This window comes from Uloborus diversus, chromosome 2 (assembly GCF_026930045.1).
Source record: "Uloborus diversus isolate 005 chromosome 2, Udiv.v.3.1, whole genome shotgun sequence".
In the NCBI taxonomy this organism is placed as follows: domain Eukaryota; kingdom Metazoa; phylum Arthropoda; class Arachnida; order Araneae; family Uloboridae; genus Uloborus; species Uloborus diversus.
Genome location: NC_072732.1, coordinates 124,803,379 through 124,830,645, shown reverse-complemented (window position 1 = coordinate 124,830,645; position 27,267 = coordinate 124,803,379). Strand labels below are relative to the sequence as shown.

The window sequence follows — 27,267 nt, the reverse complement described above, 5'->3', positions numbered from 1 at the left end:
CGCACGAGTGACTTCCAATGCTCCCCATTCCTGGGCGTGTTCGACGGTCAGTTGTAGAAAGGTGTAAAAGAAGGAATTTGAAACGCATTGAAAACAGATACTTAAACGCTTGGCTTCGTTCTTCTGAAACAACATCGTGTTACTATGCTTTTCAACACAATGTGTGTATAATATTACACATCAACACTTCGACACGCGCATACACTATATGACCAAAATTAGTAATTCGGTATTAGGAAACTTTGAAAAATTCAGTTTTACGGATTTCTCCAAAATAAGAAGCTAATTCTGTGTAATTTTTTTTCAAATAAAAAGTATACTCCAGTTATCATTTTCCAATAAAAATTAAGTCTATTCAGTTAGGGCACTAGCAACAATATGAGGAAACAAAAAAAGGTTTTTGATCTTCTTTTACTGTAAATAGCTTAGAATACGCTACAACTTTCAGAAATAAGTTAAAGAACTATGTAGAATTCATTTTTATATTTTGTTTAAAATATCACTTAAAACTACGGAGATATAAGCATTTCTTTGAAAAATACAAATTGTTTTTGACGATTTTCAGCTCATAACACGCAGTTTTCCGTCAAACGTTACTAAACTTTCAGAATATTTGACAGCATACTTGAGAAATATAGTAAGAAAATTTGAAGTAAAAATATTGAAAATTTGATGAAATATGAACGTTTAAAGCAATTACTTTTTCACTGTGCATGCGCTAACCATAAGAAAATTATAACTTTCATAATCCAAATTCCGGATATATCCTCCAACTATTGAAAAAATTCCACTCGATATCTTTAAAATTTGAAAAGTTGTCAGCGATCTAATAAGCCGAATTCATGGATAGGCGACGAAGCATGAGGGATCGTTCTCAAATAATCCGTTTTTATCATGAATCATTTTGCACGATAAGAGGAAAGTTTTGCCAGTTTGAGAACGACCCCTTATCATTCGTTGCCTAGCCAAGAATTATTGAAATTCAGCTCATTTGAACACTGATAACTTTTTAAATTTTAATGATATCGAAGTGGAACTATGAGTTGTAAGATCTATTTGGAATTTGAATTATAAAGGTTGTAAATTGTTATCTTTTGCGCATGCGCAGTGAAAAAATAATTGCTTTAAACGTTCCTATTTCATCGAATTTTCAATATTTTTGCTTCACATTTTATTATTATGTTTCTCTTGTACGCTGTCAAATATTCTGAAAGTTTAGTATCGTTTGAAGGAAAACTCTGCATGTTATGAGCCAAATATCGTCCAAAAAAAATTGTATTTTTGAAAGAAATACTTCTATCTTCCGTACGTATAAGAGATACTTTCACGAAAATATAAAAATAAACGCTGCATAGTTCTTTTACTTATTTCTGAAATTTATAGCTTATTCCCCGCTATTTACAATGAAAGATGATCAAAAACCCTTTTTTGTCAACTCAATTTGTTGCTGGTCCCCTAAATGAATATTAGTAGACGTAATTTTAATTGGAAAATGATAACCGGAGTATATACTTTTTGTGTGGAAAAAAACTACAGAGCAATTGGTCTTTTATTTCTCGAGAAATTTGTAAAATTGTGAATTTTTCAAAGTTTTCCAGTATTTTTGGTGATATGTTTATGTTTGTTTTTTGCTCCACAATATTAGTTACTCCTTTCCTCTTCGAAAGTGCTGCATCTGTGTCGATAAGTAATTTATAATTTCATTTTCTTTTGAAATTTCCTCAGAAGAACCACTGAAATCTTCCTTCCCAAAGGTAGACCGAAGTTGATTTCAATTCGAAAAATGAAATTGGAAGGAAACCCCTTCCTTTTTCAGTTCTTTTTAAATAGCTTATAGTTGGTTATGTTAACACAAATAATTAATTCCCTTAGCTCATTCAGTTATGGAATTGTCATAGGCTTTTTTAATTACTACCTGAAGTTTTGATAAGTACATATGAGCTGCATAGCGACAGATGTGAAGTAAAATTACATTTTTCGACTTTTTTCTTTATATCTGTCGATTAATATTATTGTGTAGTTTGTATAAGTAGCAGCGGCGTAGCGTAGGTTTCTGCCGCCCGGGGCAGGCACAAAATTTGCCGCCCCTCTTACACTCTCCTGCTAAATGCCCCCCCCCCCACCCTCCACCTAAAAAACGACATTTTTAGTATTTTACAGAACGAAAACATGATTTTATTATCCAAAACAAGTTTTACATTTTAATATAATCTTAAGCCAACACAATTTGCTTTCGATTGTACTTCTCGATGAAAAATCAAAATATCGGCTTCATTTCCATGAGTTCCATGTCCGAAAAAATGTGCACGTTGAAAAAAAAACATAAATAAATAAAATAAAATGAATTCAATTTTTAAAAAAATTATACATCTTGAAGCACCGTATGTTGCATATGAGCCGACTCCACAGACCTTTAGTGGCAAACCTTTCCAAATTATTTATATTTATTGAAGTTACGATCACACATACAGTGTACGTTTTTCACGAGAAGTCACGTCGCCACAGAGTACCATTTTACGCGTCTCGTGAATCTTGATTGCGAAATACATAATTCGAATTCAAGATGTAAAATATTCAAAATTTTAAATTTTTTTTATATCACTTTATTTGCGTCCTCGAACGTGTGCGTCTTCGTTTTTTCTTCTATTTTTCCGCCCTCTAACCATCTGTGCACCTTCGTGTTTTTTTCTTTTTCTTTTCTTTTTTATTTATTTATTTATTTATTTTGCGCTCTTTGGTAGTCAAGGTTGACGCCCTCTGGGGGGACTCAGTCCGCCCCGGACTGCTTGTCGATTTTTGTGATATTAATAATTCTCTTCAATGAGGTTGAACTCTCCCTTCTAGTCTTACTATATCAGCTAAAGTGATCAATACAACACATACATGTTAGTATCCAGTATTTCGTGCTCGTGGTTGGACGAGAAAAATTTCTTGAGACAAGTGCCGTAAAAAAAAAAAAAATAAAAAAAAAAATAAATAAAAAAAAACTTCATTTTAATGTAGTGTTACAGAATTTGCCGCCCCTAGCATAGTGCCGCCCGGGGCGAGTACCCCCTTTGCCTCCCCCTACGTTACCCGACTGATTCGTAGCTCCCCCCCCCCTCAGAGACATGAGGAACCCTTTATATTAGGTACACCACCATATTACTGTGTTTCAAGAAGCCACACATTGTGTTTGCTCGCTGTAACGGAGATTTCGTAGCAATTTAATTCAAGCAATTTAACAGCAATTACCTTGGGACTAAAAAATCATTTAGCTGAAACAGAAATTTTGTTTTATTAGTATTCGTTGTAACGTGATCTCACTATATGCAGTGCTGTAGCCGAGAAAAAATATTTTGAGGGGTGCGCCAAATAGAAAAGGTTAACATAACAATTTACATTACACTTGAATCGATTATTTCAGAAAGGGCATGTCAAATTTTTTTTTTTTTTTTTCAAAATCGATTTCGCTGTGGTTTTAGTTTTACCATACTTGTATGTAGAGAAATCGACTAGTATAGCAGGGAAGTCTATCTTTGTACAACAAAGCACTTTATTGAGGGGTCACATTTTTCGTTAGTGCAGAAATGGCATAAGTCCCAGACTTATGTCCTTTCGTCACTTAACACGAATGACGGAATAGTAAGACGCACTGTGAATGTATGGCAAGATCACAGAACTAGATTTTTTTGGAGTAATACTTAGATCTAGCATTATTACGGTAATGGTAGGATCGTCGGTTAGGGGGGAGGGGATTCGAAATCACGACCTGGATAGAGATAAGGCAGAAAACTATCAGAACGAAATTCGCTAATTTATCGGGGATTTTATTATTATCACTCTGCCATCTATATTACCCAAAAAATCACGTGATTTACAAATCCGTTCTGGGGAATTGTGAATGCCTCATACAATTTTATTTTTGTAAGGAATTCGTTAAAAAGTTGTGCGATACATTCTGATTGATGTAAAAGTTTGGATGTAAGTTCTAAAATGTGATACTTTAAACCACTTTTTTTAAATTAATGATTTGCCTTGAAAACATCAAAAACCATTCACAATTATCGGTCAATCACAATAGTTTTCTATCTCTTTGTTTATTAAATTTAGGTCTCTGTGTCATATGTATTTGTAAGTACAAACCAGTTACAAATGACCTTAGACCATTGAGACAAGCTCTCCTGCTAAACACACGTGTGGTAGAAGATCCCCCAGGAACGACCCCCATGGATAAGAGCTATTGTGTATTGTGAATGTTCTCGCTCTTTCTACTCATGCCTTTCTTTCAACCTAGAATAAGTAGAAACTGAATTCCTTATCGATTTCAACATCGAGTGCAATAAGGTGCTTTTCATGTTTTCTCGAAAGATCCTGCATCCCACCCTTCCCCAAGAAAGCTATAGAAAAAATGCAAAAGAAAAAAAGCTGTCTCTTTTAGAACAGAATTATTTCTATACTAATCTCACAACAGCAAAAAAAAAATATATACATATATTTTCTCTTGAAATTGGTTGGTTCTTAACCAACTAATTAATTTATAAATGAATTTCACATTTTTTATATTCCTCATTAAAGATCATTATAAAAGCCCAGGGATACATTAATAATATATATTTACACTCTCATAAAAAATTAATAGTCTGCTTATGATTATGCCTTTATGTTACGACAACCTTCCAAACCAAAAACATAATTCTTGTAACGTTACACCTATTAATACTGGTAACCTTACACATTTCTTTTTACAGAGCACATATGCTTCACGGGCCGTAGATCAAGGGAGGATGCAGACAAGCATTTTAGGGGGAGGGGTGGTCATGCTGAAAAATATTCAGTTTTGGTTACGAAAAATTTCTGACACTGTTTGGGTGTCCATAAAATGTATCAAATCGGCAAAAAACATGGCATCTAGAACTGCCCTTTTTTTTTTCAAATTAATATCAGAAGCAATGAAAGGAAGAATTATTTCAAATATTTACTTAAACAAATAATTAATAGACTAAAAATTATTACAGATGACAACTTCATTCATGAAGCATCTGAACACAATGCGTAATGATATATTTTCATGATATGCTACATTCATCCATCTAACTCGTATGCAATTATTAAATTATGATCACGTAAAATAATGATGAATGGATAATAGTGTCGATGGTTTAGGGGGGGTCATACCCCCATGACCATCCCCTGAAATCCACCCTTGCCGTAGGCTGGGCTCCACCACTGCGCTAACTTCTGAAGAAGATGAAGAAAAATAAAATAGATTTTGAATTAACTATTGAAATAAATTTGGGTTTCCCCGCACAGGTTCTAATATTTCTGTGATACCTTTCCGTCTTGGAAAATAATAGCAAATGAACGGATTTTAAAAAAGCTCACAGACATGTTATCATCGGACTCAAAACTCCAGTTAAAGATACAATTCCCTTCAGGAAATCAGACAAATGATAATATGTGTACAATCTAAAGGACAATAAATCCTCTGCTTTGGATGATGCGTTACAGGTTTTCAAACACACATATAGAAATAAATATGCGATGTATGTGTGTTTGTCATCTCTTAGTCAGAGCTTAGGAAGAGTTATAAGTATATTATCAAACTTTGCCGCATTCAGTGGTTGTAAATTCACCCTATTTGGGATCGTCAGTCTAGAATAGTCATAAAAAAAACTGAATGCAGTAAATATCTCATATAAGCTGGCACTTCCTTCACATTGATATCTAAAATTGATTAGCACGCCAGTGAAATGTACTTGTGCCCCAGCTGTATGGCGGATGAGCTGTGATTCGACCGCCTCGGCCAGAAACAAATTATGTTGCAAATTTTCTTTTGGAATTTGATATTTTTTTTTAATTCAAAATTGTACCTTTTGATATATCATAACAGTAATGTATGTTTGATTTTAAAATTTGTGTATTGATCCCTTCCCTTGGATCAAGAATTCTTTCAACAATCAATAAAAAGTTTATTTGCAATGTATTCTATTGAAAGTTACATTACATTAACTTTAGTTTTTAAAAAAATTTCTTAGATTTAAAATGAAGCTATATGAATGTACTGCATTAAACATTCTTCAATGATTTCTAGTTTTAAAACTTATAACAATAGTGATGTTATTTATACATGAAAAGGTGGATAATGCGGTTAATGGGCATCAAGAAAGAAAATTGTTTTAAAATTATATTTTATTTAATAGGTATAGATACAATATTTCAGTTTTTTTAAAAGATGCATTAATCTGTCAATATATCTTTAGTGTGCACGTTAAATTGGCAGTTGTATAGATGTGTTTCAGTATTTTTGCAATCAGCATAGTTTTACAAATTTTTAAATTACAATCTGTAGGATTAGGTTTAAATGTTGTGGTAAATTATTTTGAGTTGTAAAAAGGCTAATTTGTTGTTTACTTTATAATTATTAGTTTTAAAATTGGATAAGAAACTTGGCGAAACTTGTACTCTTAATAAGAAACGTGTTGAACGGTCAGAGAAATTTCCTCACGAATGCAATGAAACTGGAAATGGATTCTAAAAGCAACATACGTCACGTTATCTATCTTCTCCGCCCTGCTGTCAGTCAAATTCAGGGGGCTTACACGAGTGCTTCAGTACTCAAGAGAAAGAAAGTAGACAAACTGCTTTTGTGAGTGTAACATGTACAAGAGTGATTTTTACACTTTCACTTCTTTCTTTCGTTCCTTTGCTTATTTTCTTCAACGCTTTTAACAAAATTTCATACAATTATCTGAACTTGTTCATTAAATGAGTTCTCCAAAATGAATCATTTAATAAACTAAAAATATGATTTGCTCTGAACTATAATCTGAAGCTAATAGATTATACTTGATTTATATTTGTGTATTTTTAGTATTATTATTATTTTCACCCTCTTTTATTGACCTAAAAACTGACCTGTTTCGGATATGTAAAGTATTTTCATTAAAAAATAAATTTGAAAATTTAAAATAAATTTACATGAATGCCGCCGTAGCAAAAGAAAAAATAGCGAGACCGAAATAGAGACTTATCCAACTTTTGGATAAGTCTCTGTTTCGAAAATTATTGTCTGCAGAGAAAAAAAAAATCATTTATGCATCATTCCATATCAGTCGCTTGAAAAACGCATCAACGGTGCTATACTGCATTATATTATTTTCTATCATATAGTTTTTTGTTTTGCAGCTAGTTTAAAAAATTATGACTTCTTTTTTTTACATTTACTTACAGCTCACCGCCAATCTCTGATACAAATGTACTTCCATTACGATTAGTATTCAAATGTGGCATTAAATACTTTTCTATCATCTGGCTCCCCCCCTCCCTTTCCCTCAGTAGTGACAAAGAAAGGGATGATCTCACAAGTGCGCCAAGATGTGCTCAAAATCTGTTCTCAAATTTGTCCCTAATCTATTCTCAAATGTGCTTCCAATCTCTGTTCAAATGAGTTTCCAAGTTTTAACTAAGCAAATATCTTGAGGAGAACACAATTGTTGCATTTTCTTTGTAACAAAACATAATTCGGAACATATTTTAGTTTACATCCCGTACACCGGATCCCATTTGAACACATTTTAGTACACATTTATGCAACTGAAGCATCTTTTTATTATCTGTATTGAAGTACGGTATAACTTCGATTTAAGATTTCCCCAATTTAACGACGAATTTCACTGGTCCGGATTCGACTGCATTAAAAATCCATGTTCCTCGGTTTAACGATATCCTTGAATAAACGATAACTTTTTTCTGTCCCTTGAAAATCGCGTACGTTTGGGGTTATGCTGTATTTCAAACGAGCTTCCAATATATGCATGCTTTCACTGACGGATAAGCGCAAGGCGTCATGCCCATAGTTGCAGTACTGTTAAGATTGGCCTGTTGGTGATTCGAAGTCAAAAGATTATCTACTGCAGAGAAAATTTATTGTTCCAACCAGTGTTGACTTTCAACCAAATCAGATTTCTTTACTGCTAATCGAAAATTTAGTCGCGAAAAAATAGGTATAAATCCAGAGAATACTAGATACGATCGGTAGAGCTAAGAGACGATGAATTTTCTGCTTGTTTCGGGCAAGACTTGATTCAAAATACTTGCTATAGATGGTAATTTGTTTTTTTATTTTTAACACGGTCAAGTTTCAAACTTAGTTGCTAATTTCATTATGTAACAAGAAAAGTTTATTATTATTATTATTATTATTTTCGCTTCTAAACATAAGTGTGTCGCTGACGCGAAACCAAAGCCCCCCCCCCCAAAAAAAAATAGCTTAACTTAATACTTTTTCCTACCTCAATACGGGCGTTAAGTCAGTTTACGCAATTGGAGCGAGGTGGCGAATAAAAGTTACATAATATTAGCATGTCTTTAAAATTTTATTATTTAGGAGAAAAGTTTGCAAGCTTCAACTATACAATATTAGTTTCGGCCAAAAAACGAACTAATAATCATAACATAAAATATAGTTTTGTTTTATTTTTTGAACACATTGCATTATTTAAGTCTAATTAATTTGAAATTAGTATAACTTGAAACCTGAATTTCTCCAATACTTTTGCTGAAATTGTTTGTTATTATTATTATTATCATTATCATATATATTGTTTCTCAAACGCTTCTTTTTTTTTTTCGGTGTTAGCGTCATAACTTCATCAATACTTTATCAAACCAATTGAAGCATCATCTAAAAGATTTTACACCGCCTTCCCACGAAAACTTAAGAAACATCTCAAATTTTGGTTCTTTTGTCCAAAAACACCAATTTTTTCAGTTTTTTTTTTATTACGCACTAGTTTACTTTTCAACGCGCCAGAGCAAATGCTATAATTTAAATCACCTATGAAGAGAGGAGAAAAGTGGAAATAGCTTCTTCATTGTAAGAAAATTCCTGAACGTCACAGGTTATTTCCGAGCAACATTTTAGAATTTAACGGGTTTCCACCAGTTTTCTGCGAAAATCAAGTTGTTCGGCGAAAAGGTTTACAGTATTGCTTCAAGTTGCAGGAATGCAAACTTCTTGCTGTTTTGAAAAAAATATCTTTAGCTACCAGTATCAAAATATACTCAGCGTTTTTATTAAATTCTTATTGAGCTTGATTATTGAGCCTTAAGTTCAACTATACGGTTTATCCAGATTGAGGGGATAAATCAGGGAGCTAACAAGCTAACATAAATAAGTTTTCTTAGAGAGTACCTGATTTCTTCCCTAAAACGTCATTGCCTTCTATTGAGAAGGTTTCTGAATATTTCAGAAAAATTCCATGTTGATTTCGGAAAGGTTACTGTCTTTTAGCGGGAAACTGTTGTGCTTTTTTTTTTTTCTCGATACGTTACTGCCAGAATTTAAGCACATTAGCTGCGCATTATTTTGTAGGAACGTTTCGGAATATTCTTCACGGTTTTAAAGTGCATAAATATTTAGAAGAAATTATAGGTTATGATTTTTTATCTAAATTTGAGCTTCAAAACATTAAAATAATAAAATCATTTCTAATCATATACATAACTGAAAATCTGATATCGTCAAACTTTCAAACTTTTTATTGCTCAAAAACGTAATACCTCATAAGCGAAAACCAATGCAACAAAATAAGGGTTTTGTTTCCTTAAAAATGCTATTATATTGCTTGAACTCCATTGCAGCTAAATTTCCGTTACTACGAATAAAACTTTCGGTCTATTGAACTCTTTATACGAGTTAAAGATTTACCATGAAAATTACTATAAAAGCATTTCTGCAAGATTTTTCCAAGCACACTCAAATTACAGAAATAATATTAGTTCTCAGTTCTGCAATAACTGAAGAATTAGGGATGACAAATTTTACATTAAAGCTTAATCAATTTTGATTGCATAATTTATAAGACCTTTCAGAGATTTTTCTACATAATCAAACTTATTCAAATATTAAAATTGCCATTATAAGTAATTGTAAAATGTTTATTTACTTTTATTCACAAACTTGCAAGCATTAAAAAAAAAAAAAATCCACATTGTACAAGTATTTCAAAAGAAACATGACAGTTGAAAATCATGCTCAAGTGATTCCTGACTGGGAGAAATTGACACGGAGGGTGGACAAAGGAGCGGTAGATGCTTTTAACGCCCCCTACTGTTCGTCAATTCCTTCACCCTTCACTTCCCGCGAGGGGAAAAACTGCTGGTGTTCTGCAGGAAAGCCGAACGCTTCGAACGTAATATTACGTCGCTGCCGCTAATGACATATAAATTCGTTGACGTAATATTACGTCGCAGCCGCTTGAGTGGTTAATATGAAGAGAAACTTGTTTTGAAGAACATTTTGAATGAATTGAAAGATTTTGTGGTTTTAATCAGGGTTGCGGAGTCGAAGGAAAAAGGACAGACTCCTACTCTCGGAATTTTAGAGCCTTCGACATCGATTCCGACTCCAACTCTGCAAGCACTGACAGAGTTGCAGACTTTGTGAGAAAATAACGAACTCCGACTCCGATTCCTTTTCCCCAGAATCAACCCGACTTCATGACTACGTCTTTTTCATGGGAATAGAAATCATTTTGAAATGCGTGAAAAAGCTAATGTTTTAAATGATTTTTTATGGCATACACACACACACTATATCACCAAAAATATTGGGACACTTTTAAAAATTCACGTTTATACCAGTTTTTTGAGAACTAAGAGATCACTATTGTTCTGTTAATTTTGAGCCCCAATATTACTGTTCTACCCCAGCTCCTTTCAATTTCTGTGGTCAGTTTTAGTAGGATTCATTTTAAAGGTAGGGCTCATTTTAAAGGACACAACTATATGAGGCAGTGAGAAGCAAAAGGATGTAAGTGGACATTTTCAAGTTTTGAGTAAAACGCGTATAAAGATTACGTATGAATCATGCTATACAGCAGCACCTACCAGGGCTACTAATACTATCTCTTGCCCCAAGACAGAGGAGGGGTTCACCTACCATTTGTATTGCTTATCTCCAAATTTTTAATTTTACCTCTTGGGTCATTCAATACAGATTCAACGGATGAGTGCGCTCGACCATTTTTTATTTCTTTGAAACTTATATCACAAAAAGATGCATATGAATGATGTTTAAAACCACTTTTATTTTTTCTCTAACCTTAACCCTTGATTTTTTAGAGGTCATCAAAGTGATTTTCGCAGTCAAAAATGAGACCTTTAGACCTTTACATTTTGGCCAAAATCTATTTGAATTACATTTATGGCAGTTAATTTTACGCTTTGATGTTAAAGTGCATAAGATGATAGTCTTAAATGCTGAGTAACGTGGCTGTAACTTAATAATTAAAATAATTTCAGCAGGCCAAAGTTCAAGGTCAAATGCAAAATTTTTACTCATTTCAAAGGGTCATAACTCGCTTAGGGGATGAAAACACAAAGTGAAATACGGCAAAAACTAATTACTGGAACCATGCTAATAAGAACATGTAACTGTTGCTGTGTGTTTGCTTACCCTTTATTGGTTACAGCCCCTCAAAGATCAGAAAAATGACAAAAAATAACATTTTTAGACCCTTGTAAGCCAAAAGGGGATGGAATTAAAAATAAAATTTCTTGGCCAATTGAATATTCCATTCAAGTACTATACATGTTATACATATTGTTGTGTGTATTTGGTTTGTAAAAAAGATTCAGGTCTTTGAAATTTAACAATTTAACTAGTTAATTTACGCACTAAAACGAAAAAAAAAGTGTGAAATCTTCATTGCACTTTCTTAAATGGCCTATATAATATATTATACTGAAAAAACATATTTTAAGTATAAAAAAAAATTATTTTAATTTGATAACTTAGAAATATTTGGTTATGAATGAGTAGTTCATACTTGATTGACAGTTTAAGTAGTTAATATATAGACTATCTTCACACACAAATTTTCAATACACACAAACATATGCTATCTACATTACATATCTAAATTGCCTTAAACATATGCAAAACATTATATATACAAAATTTAAATTTTAAAAAGTGCGTTTTTTATTTCTTGTTTGAGTGTAGTTTTGAAAAAATGAACTTATCTAGTAGTCACCTAGTAAGTTGTAATGGTGACTCAAGTGTATGGCGTTTGGAATGCTTTACCAAGGCACATTCATAATTTGGTACTTTGAAAATGTACTAGGAGCAAGACAATGACAGGGGTTCTAAATTTAGTGATCAACACAAGCTATGTAATAACTTTTTTGACAATAATGATAGTCTTTTTAGTAACATACTATTCTTCATACCTATTACTAGGGGATAATAATTTTACATTGATAATATTTAAATACGGTGGCATAAAGCAGTGATTAAATGTTGTATTGAGAATTTTATTTGCAGAGTCAAACATTTCTTGCAGTATTTTTTTCAGCTAGTTTAATATACTGAATGCTCACAAGGACATATGCAATGTTTAGTAGCAAAAATGCAGAAGGTATACATTTCTGTAGGAATTAAAATGTGACTTTCAGTAGTTCTTGCAAGCTAGTCTTAGTAGCATCAATTCTTTTTACGGTTCTTCTGATACTGTTACAGTGTCCATTCCCGTGTGATATTGCATAGAAATGCCACTCAGCTCTCAAGTTGACATCCGTTTCGTGATTACATAAATTAAGAAAGTTCTTTCTATTTTTGTTGTGAGTTTGAGTAAAGTATTTTAGTACGCCACATGCTGCGTCACCACCAGAACTATAGTACAACTGTGTGAGTTCATTTTCTTAAAACTACACTAAAGCTTGAAATGAAAAACGCACCTTTTTTTTCCTTTCAACTATGCAGATAATGCTTTTGCACGTGTTTAGCAAGTTACATAAGTTTATGTACAGAGCGTATGTTTGTATGTATTGAAAATATGTGTGTGTAGATAGTCTATAAATTAATTACTTAAGCTGTCAATCATGTATGAACTACTCATTTATGTCCAAATATTTCTAAGATATCAAATTAAAATAATTATTTTTATACTTAAAATGTCTTTTTCCAGTATAATATATTACAAAAAGCACACTATACGTAATTTAAGAAAGTGCAATGAAGTTTTCACACGTTTTATTTATGTTTTAGAATGTGAATTAACTTGAAAAATTGCTCAATTTCAAAGACCTGTATCTTTATTAAAAACTAAATACACAAAACAATATATATAACATGTATAGTACTTGAATGGAATATTCAATTGGCCAAGAAATTTCATTTTTAATTCCATCCCCTTTTGGTTTACACGGATCTAAGATCATTTTTCTCAATTTTCTGATCTTTGAGGGGCTGTAATTTATAAAGGGTAAACAAACACACAATTACAGCTATATTTTCTCATTAGTGTGACTCCAGTGATTAGTTTTTGCCAAATTTCACTTTGTGTTTTTATCCCCTAAGCGAGTTATGACCCTTTGAAATGAGTAAAAATTTTACATTTGACCTTGAACTTTGACCTACTGCCATATTCTTAATTATTAAGTTACAGCTACATAACTCAGTGTGTGAGACTATTATCTAATGCACTTTAACATAAAAATGTAAAATGTTCTGCCATGATTGTCATTCAATTAGATTTGGGCCAAAATGCAAAGGTCTAAAAGTCCCATTTTTGACTATGAAAATGACTTTTGATGACCTCTAAAAAATCAAGGGTTAAGGTTAGAGAACAGATAAAAGTGGTTTTAAACATCATTCATATGCATCTTTTTGGGATATGAGTTTCAAAAAAATTAAAAATGGTCGAGCGCACTCATCCGTTGAATCTGTATAGAAGGACCCTCTTGTGACTCCATTTTGCTTCTTACTACCTCATATTAGAAGTACACAGAAGAAGTGTTCCAGAAATTATTTTTTGATTAGATCGTATTTTCTAAAAAACATGGTATAACAGGAACTGAAATAAATTGAAGGGCTCAGGGCAAGAATGTGATATGCCACATGGTGTGAATTTTTCAGTTGGCCAATTTCCGATTTTTGAAAAATTCTTCAAATATTTTTATAGGTATTATACATTCTATAATCAGCAATACTAAAACCATACATGTTTTACTCCAAATGACATAATCCATTGTCATAGTTATTTCAATTTTACAGTGCTGGCCAAATTATTAGACTAAAGAGCTTCTTTTTTTTTGTTTGGTTTTTTGAACACTATTTGTACTAAAATACAATTTATTTTACTGTTAAAGAACAGTAGGTGAGAGGGGGGCACAAGTGAACAAAAACAACATTTTTCTATATTTTTCATTATTGATTTGAGATAAAAAAAGAAAAAGGTGCTAAATATGATAAATCAAACATTTGCTAATATTTTCATGCAGTTATCCTCCTTCTACAAGAGGAAATTCCAACCTAAAAATTAATTCTAAAATATGTTACATTTTGTTCACATCTGCCCGGTGGGGGGAGGGGGCAGTTGTAAACACACCTGGGGCACAAGTGAACAGACACATAAATGGTATAAAATGCAACTAAGCATATCTTTAAGTACTCTTTATTACACATTCATAAACACAATGAAAATATAAATATTGAGTACATAATAAATTAACTTGATTCAACGAACATTATAGCCTTCAAGTTTTACAGAAAAAGAAACTGAAGAAGCAGCTCGATATGTGCTACCTAAAATTGTAGGTGGGGGTAATTTTAGCAGAATATCATCAGTGTTTACCATCGATGTATCATCTGTTTCTGGAAATACGAAGGTTTCATTCTTCTGCTTCCTCATGAATTTAACATTTGCTTCATCACTCTCCATTTTCTCGATACGGCCAACATAGTGAATTTTTGTCTTTTTTGTAGTGAATTCTACGAGGACAAAGTCATTCACAGCTAAATTTTCTGGTGCAAGGTTGACTTCAGCACAAATTTCTTGATGGCTACTCTCTTCAAAGCTAATGTCGGACTCGGAGTCACTGACTACAACCTTTGACTGCTCCTTTTTCAACAGTTCAGAAAGTTCTAACTTTCTTTTCTTTGCAACTCTTTCACATTTTATCTTCATTTTCTCTACCTTTTCTTCCATAGCTTTGACAACAATGTCTTTTTTGACGCTGCTTACTTTTCCCTAGAGTAGAATCGTTAAATTCTATTCTAGGCAATGGTCTCACACATTCTGGGGTAGGACTTGAATGTGCATTGCAGCTGGTGGAGGCATCCTCAGGATTAACTGGCATTAAGCTTGTTATTTGAATTGGGATGAAATCAGTGTCAGTAAAAGCAAGCCGAGATAACGGCCAAATTCCTGGTTTAGAAAAACCCGATTTAATATTTTTGGATGTAAAGGCTGCTGTGAAAGCTGGTGAAGAACACTGATCAATTTCATATATAGTTATTCTTTTTCCTGGGTGCAATGTCAACCAGTCATTGAAAGAAGTTTTCACTGCAGATTTAAAGGGGCCATAAACACCTACATCCAAAGGCTGTAAGCGATGTCAACAATGAGGGGGAATGTAAGGAGTACTATTCCATTCTCACGACAAAATAATATTACATCCAAACTGATATGACTTTCATGATTATCAAGTAGAAGCAAAACTGGATTTGCTGCGGTACAGCGGGAGTACTTTTGGAAGTGTTTTACAACTTCTAGGATGATATCTGCTGTCATCCATCCAGTTTTGGATACTAACCCTAAGCTTTCTGATGGTGCTCCATTTAAGAAAATATTTTTGTATCTTTTTCTTGGGAATACAAAAACAGGAGGTACAGTGTTTCCCATTGCATTAACTATACCACAAAATTATACAAGTTCACCTCTCTCGCCTGAAACATTTTGTCCAACTTGTTTCTCTTCACAAACCACGATCACTTTTGGAGCCTCCAACACAGTCGCGATACAGCTGATACTAACGTCAATTATTAAAATTTTTAATTATTCAATGTTTCTTAATTAGCCTAATCAAATAAAAAATGAACAATTTTTGAAATCGAAATAACTATAAAAAAAACAGTATGGGGCTCATGTAAACAGTTCACACCTGCCCCTACATAGTGTGTTCACATGTGCCCCATATAACAACTTAAGCCTAATCTGATAAAAAACAATATTTCTTTCAAATTTTTTTAAAAAAATAGAGTACAAAAACTTACTTTATAAATCCCACTTCAAAATGAATAAAGTTCAAATCACAATAAAGATAGTGATGAATGTGTTTTTACTCTGAGAACTGGAGCATGAAAGTTTACTGGCAACTTCCAAAACAGAAGTTATTATTATAACTAAAAAGAAAATGGTTGAGATCTTTGAAATTTCAGGCAGCATACAGTACTACTGCTGCCATCTACATGAATTTTTTTCAGATTTTTTTCCTCATGTTATCTGGGTAAAATATGGTTAGTTCACATGTGCCCCATGTTTACATGTGCCCCCCTCTCCCCTACATACTGTGCACTGATTATTACGTTATTTTAGCATAATTTAATGCTTACAAGTAGCAGCAGTGTCTGCTTTGTTTATCTACCTACCAGGAACATAACCTCAGTCAGCTTAAACAGTTCACTAGTTATTTTTATTAGTGTGTTCTGTTATATTAAAGTTAGTTTCAGGTAATTAGTGAGTAAATGTATGTGAGCATATATAATAGTGAGTATAAACAATTTTTTACCTCATTTTTTAAAAAGTTAAGAAATGGTGTAAACCTCGTGAAAAGTACGCGAAAAAGACTTAAAATGCTCATCAAGAGCAAGAGAATGCATACCAAATATTAGATAATTATTTCACTGTTCGTTAATGTGTCTATAGTTATGTAATCGATAAAGAATTTACTAATAATTTGGCCAGCACTGTAGTTATGAGAAACAAAAATTTTGATAGAAAAGTCACTCCTTGTGGCTTGTCACATTTCTGCCACGAGCCCTCCCTTCAATTATATCATATGAAATATAATGGTATTTAAACAATTTGAATCATAGTATATCAAAAATAATTCGGATTTTCATTAACTTTACCATAAATAAATAAATACGAATGATGTAGTATCTAATTTTTAAAATTATGACTATTTCGAGACAGTTCACCCCGGACGTTGAGGCGGTGGTATATGTGGGGGTTTCGGAATTGGTCCTTTGGGATATGTGGAAGTGAAGTCCCAGTTATTGTCGACGTAATGACAAAAATATTTGTTGCAGGTTCCGGAATTGTTTCTTCCATGAACTGCAGCCGATTTAATTCGTCTAATAAATGGCCGAGGAATGAATTCGTTATTCAAGATGTGTCCAAGAAGTCTGAAATATAAACAAAGAAGCGGTTATTTGAACTGTAATAAATTTAAGTGCAACAAATTTTTTTAGTAATACCGTGTGGCACAATGAGTGCAACAGCTAAAATAGGAATTTATCATTATTAACAGTTACATTAACAGTTACACAAATATTAAAGTTATTCTAACAACTTTATTGTAGTTATTACCACTTATTAACAGTTACAAAATGATTAAGAGTTACACAAGTATCAGTAACAGGGGTGTCCCAAATTTTTGGGAGGGGTAAAGTTCGCAATTTTCCGAAAGAAGTTCAAAATTTTACCAAATGATAAAACAGAAGCCTTGCATATGACTGCATCTAATGAGATGACACAAATTAGGCATTCTTAAAAAAAATGCAGTCTTGCAATACCAAGTTGCCGAATCGTCAGACATAATTGGCCGAATAAGAAAACTTTTGGGAGGTCGCAATGATCACCCATCAGGGCACCCTTGATAAGTACAAACATTGATGTTTCGCAAGTGAGGTGCTCAGTATTGAAATCAGCGCAATCCTTTTTTTTTTTAAACTTTACAGTAGAGACGAAAAACATTTTACGCTTTTCTCACTTAATTTTCCAGACGGGAATTAATTTTCGTTTGAATAGCCTTTGGTGTCCCTCTGCATTTTTGCTTCTGTTTTAAATAAGCAGTCTTTAATTGCGCCGCAAAGATATGGTGGATGAACTGAAAGCGTAAACAGAACATTCTGATTTGTAGGATCAGCGAGAACCCGGGAGCAGTGAATAGCTTACTGCTTGCGTGTTCTCTCTTACTGCAGAAATATGTTCCTACACCATTACCTTCTTTTTTTTATATAAATGAAAGAACCCCTAAACACTTGATTATTCCCTATGATTATTCCCCATATCGTCGCCTGAAAGCAACACTAAGACATCTAATCCCAGGAATAACACTAAAATATCCTACTGTTGCTCTGAGGCGACGATATGTAACTGAAAAATCTAGACTAAGGTCACCCTTCAGTCTAGATTTTTCATTTTAGTCAGGGTCAGGCTTCCACCAACTGATTTTTGGATGAATGGCAAGCCGTTATATTTAAGTAGCAGTCTGTGTAAAAAGTTTGGGGACGGGGTAAAAAGATAAAATTATGACTAATGTAAGCAGGGGAATGATATAATTTACTTTACATTTCAGATTGTTACGGTTGAACTAAAGCAAATAACTCTGTATTTCATCTATAGCTGATATGCTTACATGGAAGTAACCGTCCGTTCCAATTCCGGTGCGTTTTCATTGGCTGGATCACCGAATTCGCAGGACAGTCTTTCCAAGCAATGATCATCTGTGCCCAACAGGCCGTTACATTGTAGGTAGTTGACCATCACTCGAGATTGTTGTTTTTCATCGTAATCTACCTATAAGTGAAATCAAACAAAACTCAGCTGTGATTAACTGTGAAATAAAAGCAATATCTTCTTTACTAATGATAAAGCTCAAAGTTTGTCGGGATATCTCTTTGTGACGCGCATAGCGTCTAAACCGTTCGGCCAATTTTCCTGAAATTCGGCACAAAATTAGTTTGTAGCATGGGGGTGTACACCTCGAAGTGATTTTTCGAAAATTCAATTTTGTTCTTTTTCTATTCCAATTTTAAAAACATTTTACATAGCAAATTATCATAACATGGACGAGTTAATTACCAAATTGTCATAACGTGGACCCGTAGCATGGGCTAGCAAATGAACATAGCAAATTGGCGAGAAATTCATCATCCATAATTTGTAAATGTACAGGCCCAAATGACCTTTTAATTTTTATACTACGGGCAAAGCCGTGCGGGTACCACTAGTAAGACATATTAGCAGATAATTAAAGGTACATCACACAAAGTTCAAAGAGAAAAAAGACCCCACAATAGTTTGAAAACAAATCGAAACGACAAAAAATCAATTTTCAATCCATTTTTTTAAACTGAAAATGAATGGCGTTGTTAAATGAAATCGAAATAAAGTAAAGAATTGAACAAGTACAAATTTATATTTCATGTTTTTTTTTTCGTTCCCTAATCTGTTTATGCTTGGGACTTTAGTTACGAAGCGATGTTCATTTATGGAATAAAAATTCCAAAAGGTTTTGACAACTGCTGAATGTCTTAAGAACGCGTAAAGACATAAATTTGGAAAGGAAAATTGCAGGTGATAGATTTGTATACGTTAGTTAAAAAGAAATAAAAAAGACCTGATGCAATTTTAAAAAATATATATATGTGCTGCTTTGCATTGCTTCATACCAGGGTTGGTCGGATTGGACCCAATTGGGTTGGATCCAATGGTTTTTTTTTTTTTTTTTGAGAAACCCATTTAAAAAAAACATTTAGCCCACTTTTGGGGTTTTTACAAATATTCTAAAAAAATTAATTAATTGAAATATTTTCACAATTTAAACTCCTTTTTTATTTGTTCTTCACCACAGACAACGGATATAAAAAATGAATTTTGAACTTTAATTGTATTTCCTAACTCTTAACGGCATTAAAAAATACTTCAATGATTAAAAAAATATTTATTTAACTTTTTTCTTTAACTGGTCAATAAATAACTCAAATTGTCTTGACTAAGCCCTGTCACGTCTGATTTTCTCAATATTTGTACAGAGGAAACTACTCTAGTTAAAAGGCTTTCATGTGAATTATTTTCTGCAAACCAACACGTCACAAATCTCGAATAAACAAGGTATATTTTTTAGAAATTAACAGGTTTTACAAACGTTCGGACAGAAAACAGACTAGGATGTACAGTATTTTCATTATCTTACGAAAAAATTTAATATTTGTTACTCTGTACACAGAAATAGAAAAACAGGCAACATAAAATTCAAAGGAATTTCTTGATTAAACTGGAATTTAGTAAAAAAGAATTTAAATTACTTGAGGTTCTACAGTAGTTTTGCATAACAAAATGAAATACAATAAAGTAAAATGCAAAAAAAAAAAAAAAAAAAAAAACTGTAGTGGTTAAAAACGAACAATAGATTTTATCATTCGAGAAGTAACTTTGCCTTAACTGTTGGTAATCATGGAAACTAAAAAATCTGAAACTTCACCATTCTTGGGTTTCGTCGTCTTTTATACTTTTCTTCAGAAAACGCTGAGTTTTAACTAGTTTTCCAGCTTTTTTAACCCCATGACAATTTTTACGTTTTTTCCATATACTTACGCTACAATATGCTATACAAGTACCCCACATTTTCCTTAAAAAAAGGCAAAAAAAAAAAAAAAAAAACACATTTCTTTTTAAAAACCCAGCTCTAGTTGGGTTTTTTTGGGTTTTATTTAAAAAAAAAATCCTGGGTCCATGGGCTTTTTTAAAAACAACCCGGGTTTTTGCCAATCCTGCTTCGTACTAAAGAAAATTGCACTAGCTGACCTAATCACTTAGACGTACAATACTGCAATTAATATTTTATTTGTTAAAGCAAATTATTCAAAACTACTGTTGAATGAATCAGACTAAACGTATATATATTTTAATTTATTTCGTGCAATCAAATTAAAACCAAACCTTGTGGCAGGACAGGCCAAGGTCCTACTGTGCCCGACTCAGTTTTCCTGTCCAGGGGCTCTGGGGTGCAAGGCGGACGTTTTGTTAAGTGGTCAGCCTAATGCGGAACCCAGTGTTTGGTTCCCAAGTACGCTTAGTACTCAATTTATCGACCCACTGATGGGATGAACGGCTGAGTCAACCGTGCCCAACCCGGGAATCTAACAACCCACATTATTTCTTTTTCATACGAATAAATATTGTGAAATTTGTAGTATAAATGTTCATATTAAATTATCAAATCGTACTTATTAACTTTTGAAAGGACTATATTCTTAACAAAGCTTTCTTATATAAAGAGGAAAAATTCAGCCAAAAAAATTTTACCAAGAGTTTACTGCTGATCTCTTGATGTTGGTTTACAGCTCTTCAAGCAATATAGGAATTTCGTCACTATATAATGTAATATCTTTTCGCAACTAAATTCAGAGTGTCCCCAAAAATATTCTTCATAAAATGTTTTTAAAATGTTCTTAAACAGAAGTTTTGTTCTGTTATAGCCGTCATCAAATAAGACTATTTTAAAAGGGATGTACATGTATAATTTTCTTCTTCTTTCTAGTCCTCTATTACAGCGTAGCTAAACTATGGTATCATAAGTTATAAAATTGTCCACTAAGGAAGAGGACTATCCAGAATCTTTCTCTTGTCAAGTCCTACACGGTCCTAGATAGATAGAAATACTTGCCTGTTACGACATATAGAATAAGTAAAGAAATATTTAGTACCAGTACTAAAAGTAATAGATCTGTAAAATCTGATAGTTTTTGTTTTATCTGATCGGTTGCACCGAAAGTTGTCAGCACCTCATGGAAAATTACTCTGGTACGAATGATGTTTTGGTGGTGCAAAACATATTTTCATGTTTTCTCTTTTTCTTTTGGAGAACAGTTCTAGTTAGCGAGAGAGTCTGATGTGGTCCCAAAGCTTCTCACTTTCTACCTTTTCCAAAGCTGTCGCGACACAAGTTCCGAAAATCCCTACGTAGGATGGCATCTTCGTGGGTGAACTTCTCGAAATTGGAGAAATACTTTTTGAGCTTATTTATGATTGAAACTCCTGTTATGTCACTCACATTTTTCAGTTGGATAGATACTGAATTGTGCTCAGACGATCCAAATACTCCTTGATCTATGCTAGGATAGAAGAATAAACATCGCAACCTCTATTAAAATAAAGTTGCTCCTGACGACCAAGCAGTGGTCAAGATTCTTTTTTATAAGCTTACAGGACCCGAATTCTTCCTTTTTTCCTGAATAAATATTCCGCTGCCTGTGAGCAAGACTTTTTCTTTTTTACTTCTACTTCTGTCAATGAACAATTTATTGCATTATCTAATGTGCCTCTATGGCCAACATTAACCACTGAACTTAGTCAACAAATTTTGACACACATACGTACATAATAAGAATAACAAATATATCTACAGTCTTACCTGCTGAAGGTAATTTGCTACAACTTCCAACTCCTTCAACTTCGCTGCCTTTTCTGGAGGTGGTGGCATTCGATGATTGGGGTTTCTCATCCTGGGGCCACCAGCCCCACGTTTTCTTCTTCTTCGACCCCACTGAGTAGTTCCATGTGCGTAGTTTGTTCCTCCGAAAAATCCTCCATTCAGGCCCGTCATCTGAGCAATTGGAATGACTACTGGAAATGAAAATATGATGCTAAGGAGAGGTGCTAGAAGAAGCGGTAAACCTGCAGCTAATAGTCGCGCTGTTTGGCGTCGACCCGCATTGGCTCGGGGCCGATAACCGTAGAAATACTGGCCACGATATTCCCACGTTTCTGGACGAACATTTCTTCCTCTTTCAGTGGCTACAAAAACAATTTTCGATCAAATTAGATGAGTACTTTTAAAAGGAAAAAAATATTACTTTGAGCTAGGTGATTTACATAACGTATTTGTAAACTGTACATACGTGATGGCTTAGTAGAAAGCCTCAAAACAAGAACAATAGCCATGCATTCCGTGGTCAAAACTGAATTGGTAACGCGTTAGAAACAAATGATTTTTACAAAGCAGTAAGCAACAGAACAAGCAGAGAGGAGAAGAAAGTTCATCGATGGAAGAAAAAGGAATAGGTTACGTTCAAGAAAATCAAGCTAAACCGCTCCAAATGAAGCAATTGCTCTAAATTTTGACCATCAACTATAGCATAACCTTCCAATCATTGATGAGGAAAGCGCTTTTATCATACACTGATGCAAACGCTGCTTTTTCTCACATAATACTAGTAGCTACGTGTATCTGGAAAACAAAAATTTAATCATAATCGATTGAGCACTTACTTGCTTATGATCCCGGAAGAAAAGCTCATTATTAGTTGATTGGGATTTAAAAAATATTTTTTTTTTTTTGAAAGATCGGTGAGCTTTTACGTATCATGCTATTCGACGCGTACTGAACATCTTAACTCAAACAAGACATGGAACCGCAGCCGTGGTTTTGATGAAGGCTAAAGATGGCTTTAATTGTTCTGAAAACATTAATGTCCATGTGGGCATGGAATGCCTACACGTGAAAACTCAACAGCAGGTAACGTTCAATCAGATGATCGTAAATGATTCTGTCTAATAAAAGTAGGTGAGGGGGAGGGGATAGTTAATCAAAAACTTTGAGGACACTGCACGAAATTCTTGAAGTATAGATTAAGTAATGCTTATTCATCAATGAGCAAACGTGTGCAGCAAAATCCGATCCTGAAACGCAGGGCTGCGGAGTCAGAAGGAAAATGACCGACTCCGACTTTGACTGCGGGAATTCTAGATCCAGTGACTCCGACTCCGATTCTTTACTCGAAAAAATTTTGGAAAAAAAAATAGAACCGACTTCAAAATTGCTCTAAAAAGTGAAAAATAATTTTATTCTTTAAACACCATCGATAATACTTTTAAACATAATTTTTGAAGTTGGCGCAAAAACGATCGATAAAATCATTCACAGCCATAACTCAACTACAAGTATAAATTTAACCAGGTCCAGTTTCTTCACTACCAAATGCATTACGCATTGATGACAGCATATTTGAGTAACGATTAAATGTTTCGTTCCTAACTTGGGATGATTTTTTGATAAAAATATGAGCGAAGCATGGTTACAATGGATTTTACTTTTTGTTTTTGCGCCAACTTCAAAAATTATGTTTAAAAGTATTATCGATGGTGTTTAAAGAATAAAATTATTTTTCACTTTTTAGAGCAATTTTGAAGTCGGTTCTATTTTTTTTTTCAAAATTTTTTTTATTTCATTCTTTTTAGTGTAAATGTAGATATTTCAGTAAAAGTAAGAAGTTACTTAGTAAGAAGTTCGGCCCTATATCACTACATTGCTTTAGAAAAGCCTTTATTCAAAATTATCATTACAATTACTATTAATGTTACTCTTAGATGGCACCAAACTTTTATAACAATGAGTTTCATATTGTCGCGTAGATGAAGATAGCGAAGACAATGTGATAGCCAAATGACGCGAATACTCCAAGCGTTAGTCTCAACTCGAGATCTTTATTCTGAACCACGAAGGAACGTTACATCTCCTTATATACAACTTGAGAAAGTGCTGGAACTTTCCAGACTTGGAAAGATACAGAAATTAATAGAACATTCGAGAAAATACGGGAAACAGTAGAAACGAAATTTTAGTAAAATTCACTTTGTTCTAGTCGGGATTTGAACCCGGGGCGCTCGTGTGGGAGGCGAGAATTCTACCACTGAGCCGCCGTTATCCACGAATGAAAAGTGCGAACTTCGCTATAATATTATAGGGAAATTGCATAAAATTTACTGTTTTTTGCCCATAACTTTTTTCTAAAGAACAAATATGGTCAAACAAAGTAATGGGACCTAAGTTGAGCCATCCCCTATCCATCAAAAAAAGAATCATCAAAATCGGTTCACTAGGTGAGACGCTATGAGTGGACAAACAAAAAAAAAAAAAAACATACATACGGTATGAACTGATAACCGCCTCCTTTTTGAAGTCGGTTAAAAATCAGTCGACTGACTCCACAGTCCTGCTAAAGCGACCGATGGCTGAAACTCTGTGGTAAATGTGACACATGTCTGTAAATCACCCATGCACGACAACTAGTAACTCTTGCAAATGATGACTCATCATATGATCGAATGCATTCTTTCTATAATGTCTGATGAGACACATTATGGACGTAGAGAATACATACTAGCTACATCTAGGAAGCAACCAAGTTCACTGCATAATGTTTCCGTTACACTGTTTAAAAAAATCCAGAAATTGTACTGTAAAAGTTACTGGCATCCATGTTGCCAGTAACTTTTACCATAAAACCCTATTGTACTGTAAAATTTTACTGTAGACTAAACGAGAGTTGAAAAACGCAAAATGCGAGCAGCAGTTTCCATCTCGGAACCTTCGAACTGGCAGGCGTGATGCCCACCATACGAGTTGGGACACATCGAGTGAGGGGAAAATACGGTGTTATGTGCTTCACACTGCAAGTCACGTGGTGTATCAATTACCACCTGCAATCGTTTATTTTTCCGGTACAATTTACTGTCATTTTTTTCTGAACTGTAAACACTCCGTTTTACAGTAATATTTTCCATAAAAGTTTCCTAAATTTTTAACAGTGTACAAATAACACTTTCACACCATTTCTATGCCAGGTAGTATAATGCTCATAGTAAATAGTTGTAAGATGTATCTTTCACAGAGTTGTGAGAGCAATCATTGAAAAGTTTGCATTACACATGATTGTGCTCTGAAGTTCTGTGTGTTTTGTCATAATTTTGACTTCTGTTTATTTGTGTAGTTATCGTTGTCGTCATTGGTGATACGCGATTTAAACCGAGGTGACTGCAAATGATCTCAAAAGATTTTTCGCATTGTCTGGGAAGTATTTTTTAGCACTTCAAATTTGCATCAGAATGTGGACTTGTAGATTTACTTTACGTTATATCTGAAATTTTGAACGTTGAGCCCTGCATTCAATATTTCCCGTTGAAACATCGGAATGAATTTCAGTTTTTCGATTGGCAGAACAAAATCAAAGAGCTCTTTAAGCATCTTATGTAAATATTTTATCATAAATAATGTTTTACATTTTATTTCGTATTAGTACTTTCATATTTGTCGTATTAAATATTTCATTATTAATAATTCAACGTCCACATTTCTTAATAATTCAGAATCGTACATTTAACTACAACTACTTTTACTTCATTGTTGTTACTACTTCCTTCACCGTCGACAATGCATCTACACGTATTGTACAATCTTTATGTTTTCGAATCATAAATAAAAAGTATGTGTTTTTGAAAGTTGTGTCAGGATCGTCTCTAGTGTTACAGCACATTACCTGGCCTATGGTGTCGGACTGTGTACATGGCAATGGGGAAGAAGAATCCTTGTTGTGGTTGTTGAGTTCTTCGTTTAACTCTTCGGATAGCCACATCGGACCCATGCAAGAAATCGATACTGTAATTGCTGTGGTTTTGTGCATCACTGCTGAGCAACACCAAAGATGCCACGACGAGTGCAATTAACAGCAACTCCGGTGATGCTGGGCTGAAAAATATCCCACTTATTATCATTGATTAATCATTAGCAAATTTAAGTTGTACTTAAAAAAAATGAAAACAAATATAAAGATATTTTTGGGCTAGGAATAATAGGGTGAATGTACATCTTGTTGGAAATTATTTGGTGTCATATATTTTAAATTTTTAATTAAAAAAGGGCACTTTACCCGTTTTATATTTCGGGAAGAGGAAACAAATCCAGCACACATCCCTTGTTATTTATTCTGTTCAAAAATTTGCATATCATTCCCATGCAATGGTGAATCCAGGGGAGGTTCTATGGGGCTGCTACCCAACCAAAAGCTGGGCTTTTCCCTCTCTCTCTCTATATATAAGTTTAAAGAAAACTGAATTAACTTCAACCCCTTTATCCCGGATTTTTGGCCTTGTAAGAGCCTTGTCAGTAAAAAATGACTTCATTCACTTAAATGGAAGTTGGAGACCCTACAATGGTATACTTTTTTTTTTATTTATTTATCTCAGCTCCTCCCAAACAAATCGTGGATTTGTCACTGTTTCCATGTCAACACAATTTCAATGACAATTCCAAGATGTTGAACATATGAAAGACCCCTTTAGAAACAACCCTAATGACACAGTCTTTGAAGTGGGACTCGTACGTGGAAGTCGCATGACTGTCAAATTAGGGTACTCGTCTTCGTCACGTGTCAGTCATGAAACTTCACTGTAAAACCATCAGTAGAATGCATCAAGTTCAGAATGTCAGTACGCGTAAGTATTTTTTATTACGTTCGAGTTTTCTTAGCTCATAAAATTCGTAGGTAAAAGATTTTATTTTTACTCCTTTAACTTCAAGTGCACATAACTATGTAAACAGTTCTAAAAAAAATCAATTGGATGCATTTGCTGTAAGATATACGACAAATTAACAATTCCAAAACAAAGAAAGTAAATTTCGCATTGTTCATAAAAAAACATGTCACTGGAT

General features: G+C 33.6%; 1 protein-coding gene across 1 annotated transcript; it reads right to left on the bottom strand.

The window, feature by feature from the left end:
- Positions 1-16,965: 16,965 nt before the first annotated feature.
- Positions 16,966-26,330, bottom strand: LOC129216525 (uncharacterized). Its single transcript, XM_054850740.1, has 4 exons — positions 26,096-26,330; positions 22,192-22,574; positions 18,412-18,572; positions 16,966-17,176 (listed from the first exon to the last, which is right to left on the bottom strand). Exons 1-4 carry the CDS (start codon positions 26,328-26,330, stop codon positions 16,966-16,968), a joined length of 990 nt encoding a protein of 329 aa, XP_054706715.1.
- Between the last annotated feature and the right edge of the window lie 937 nt (positions 26,331-27,267).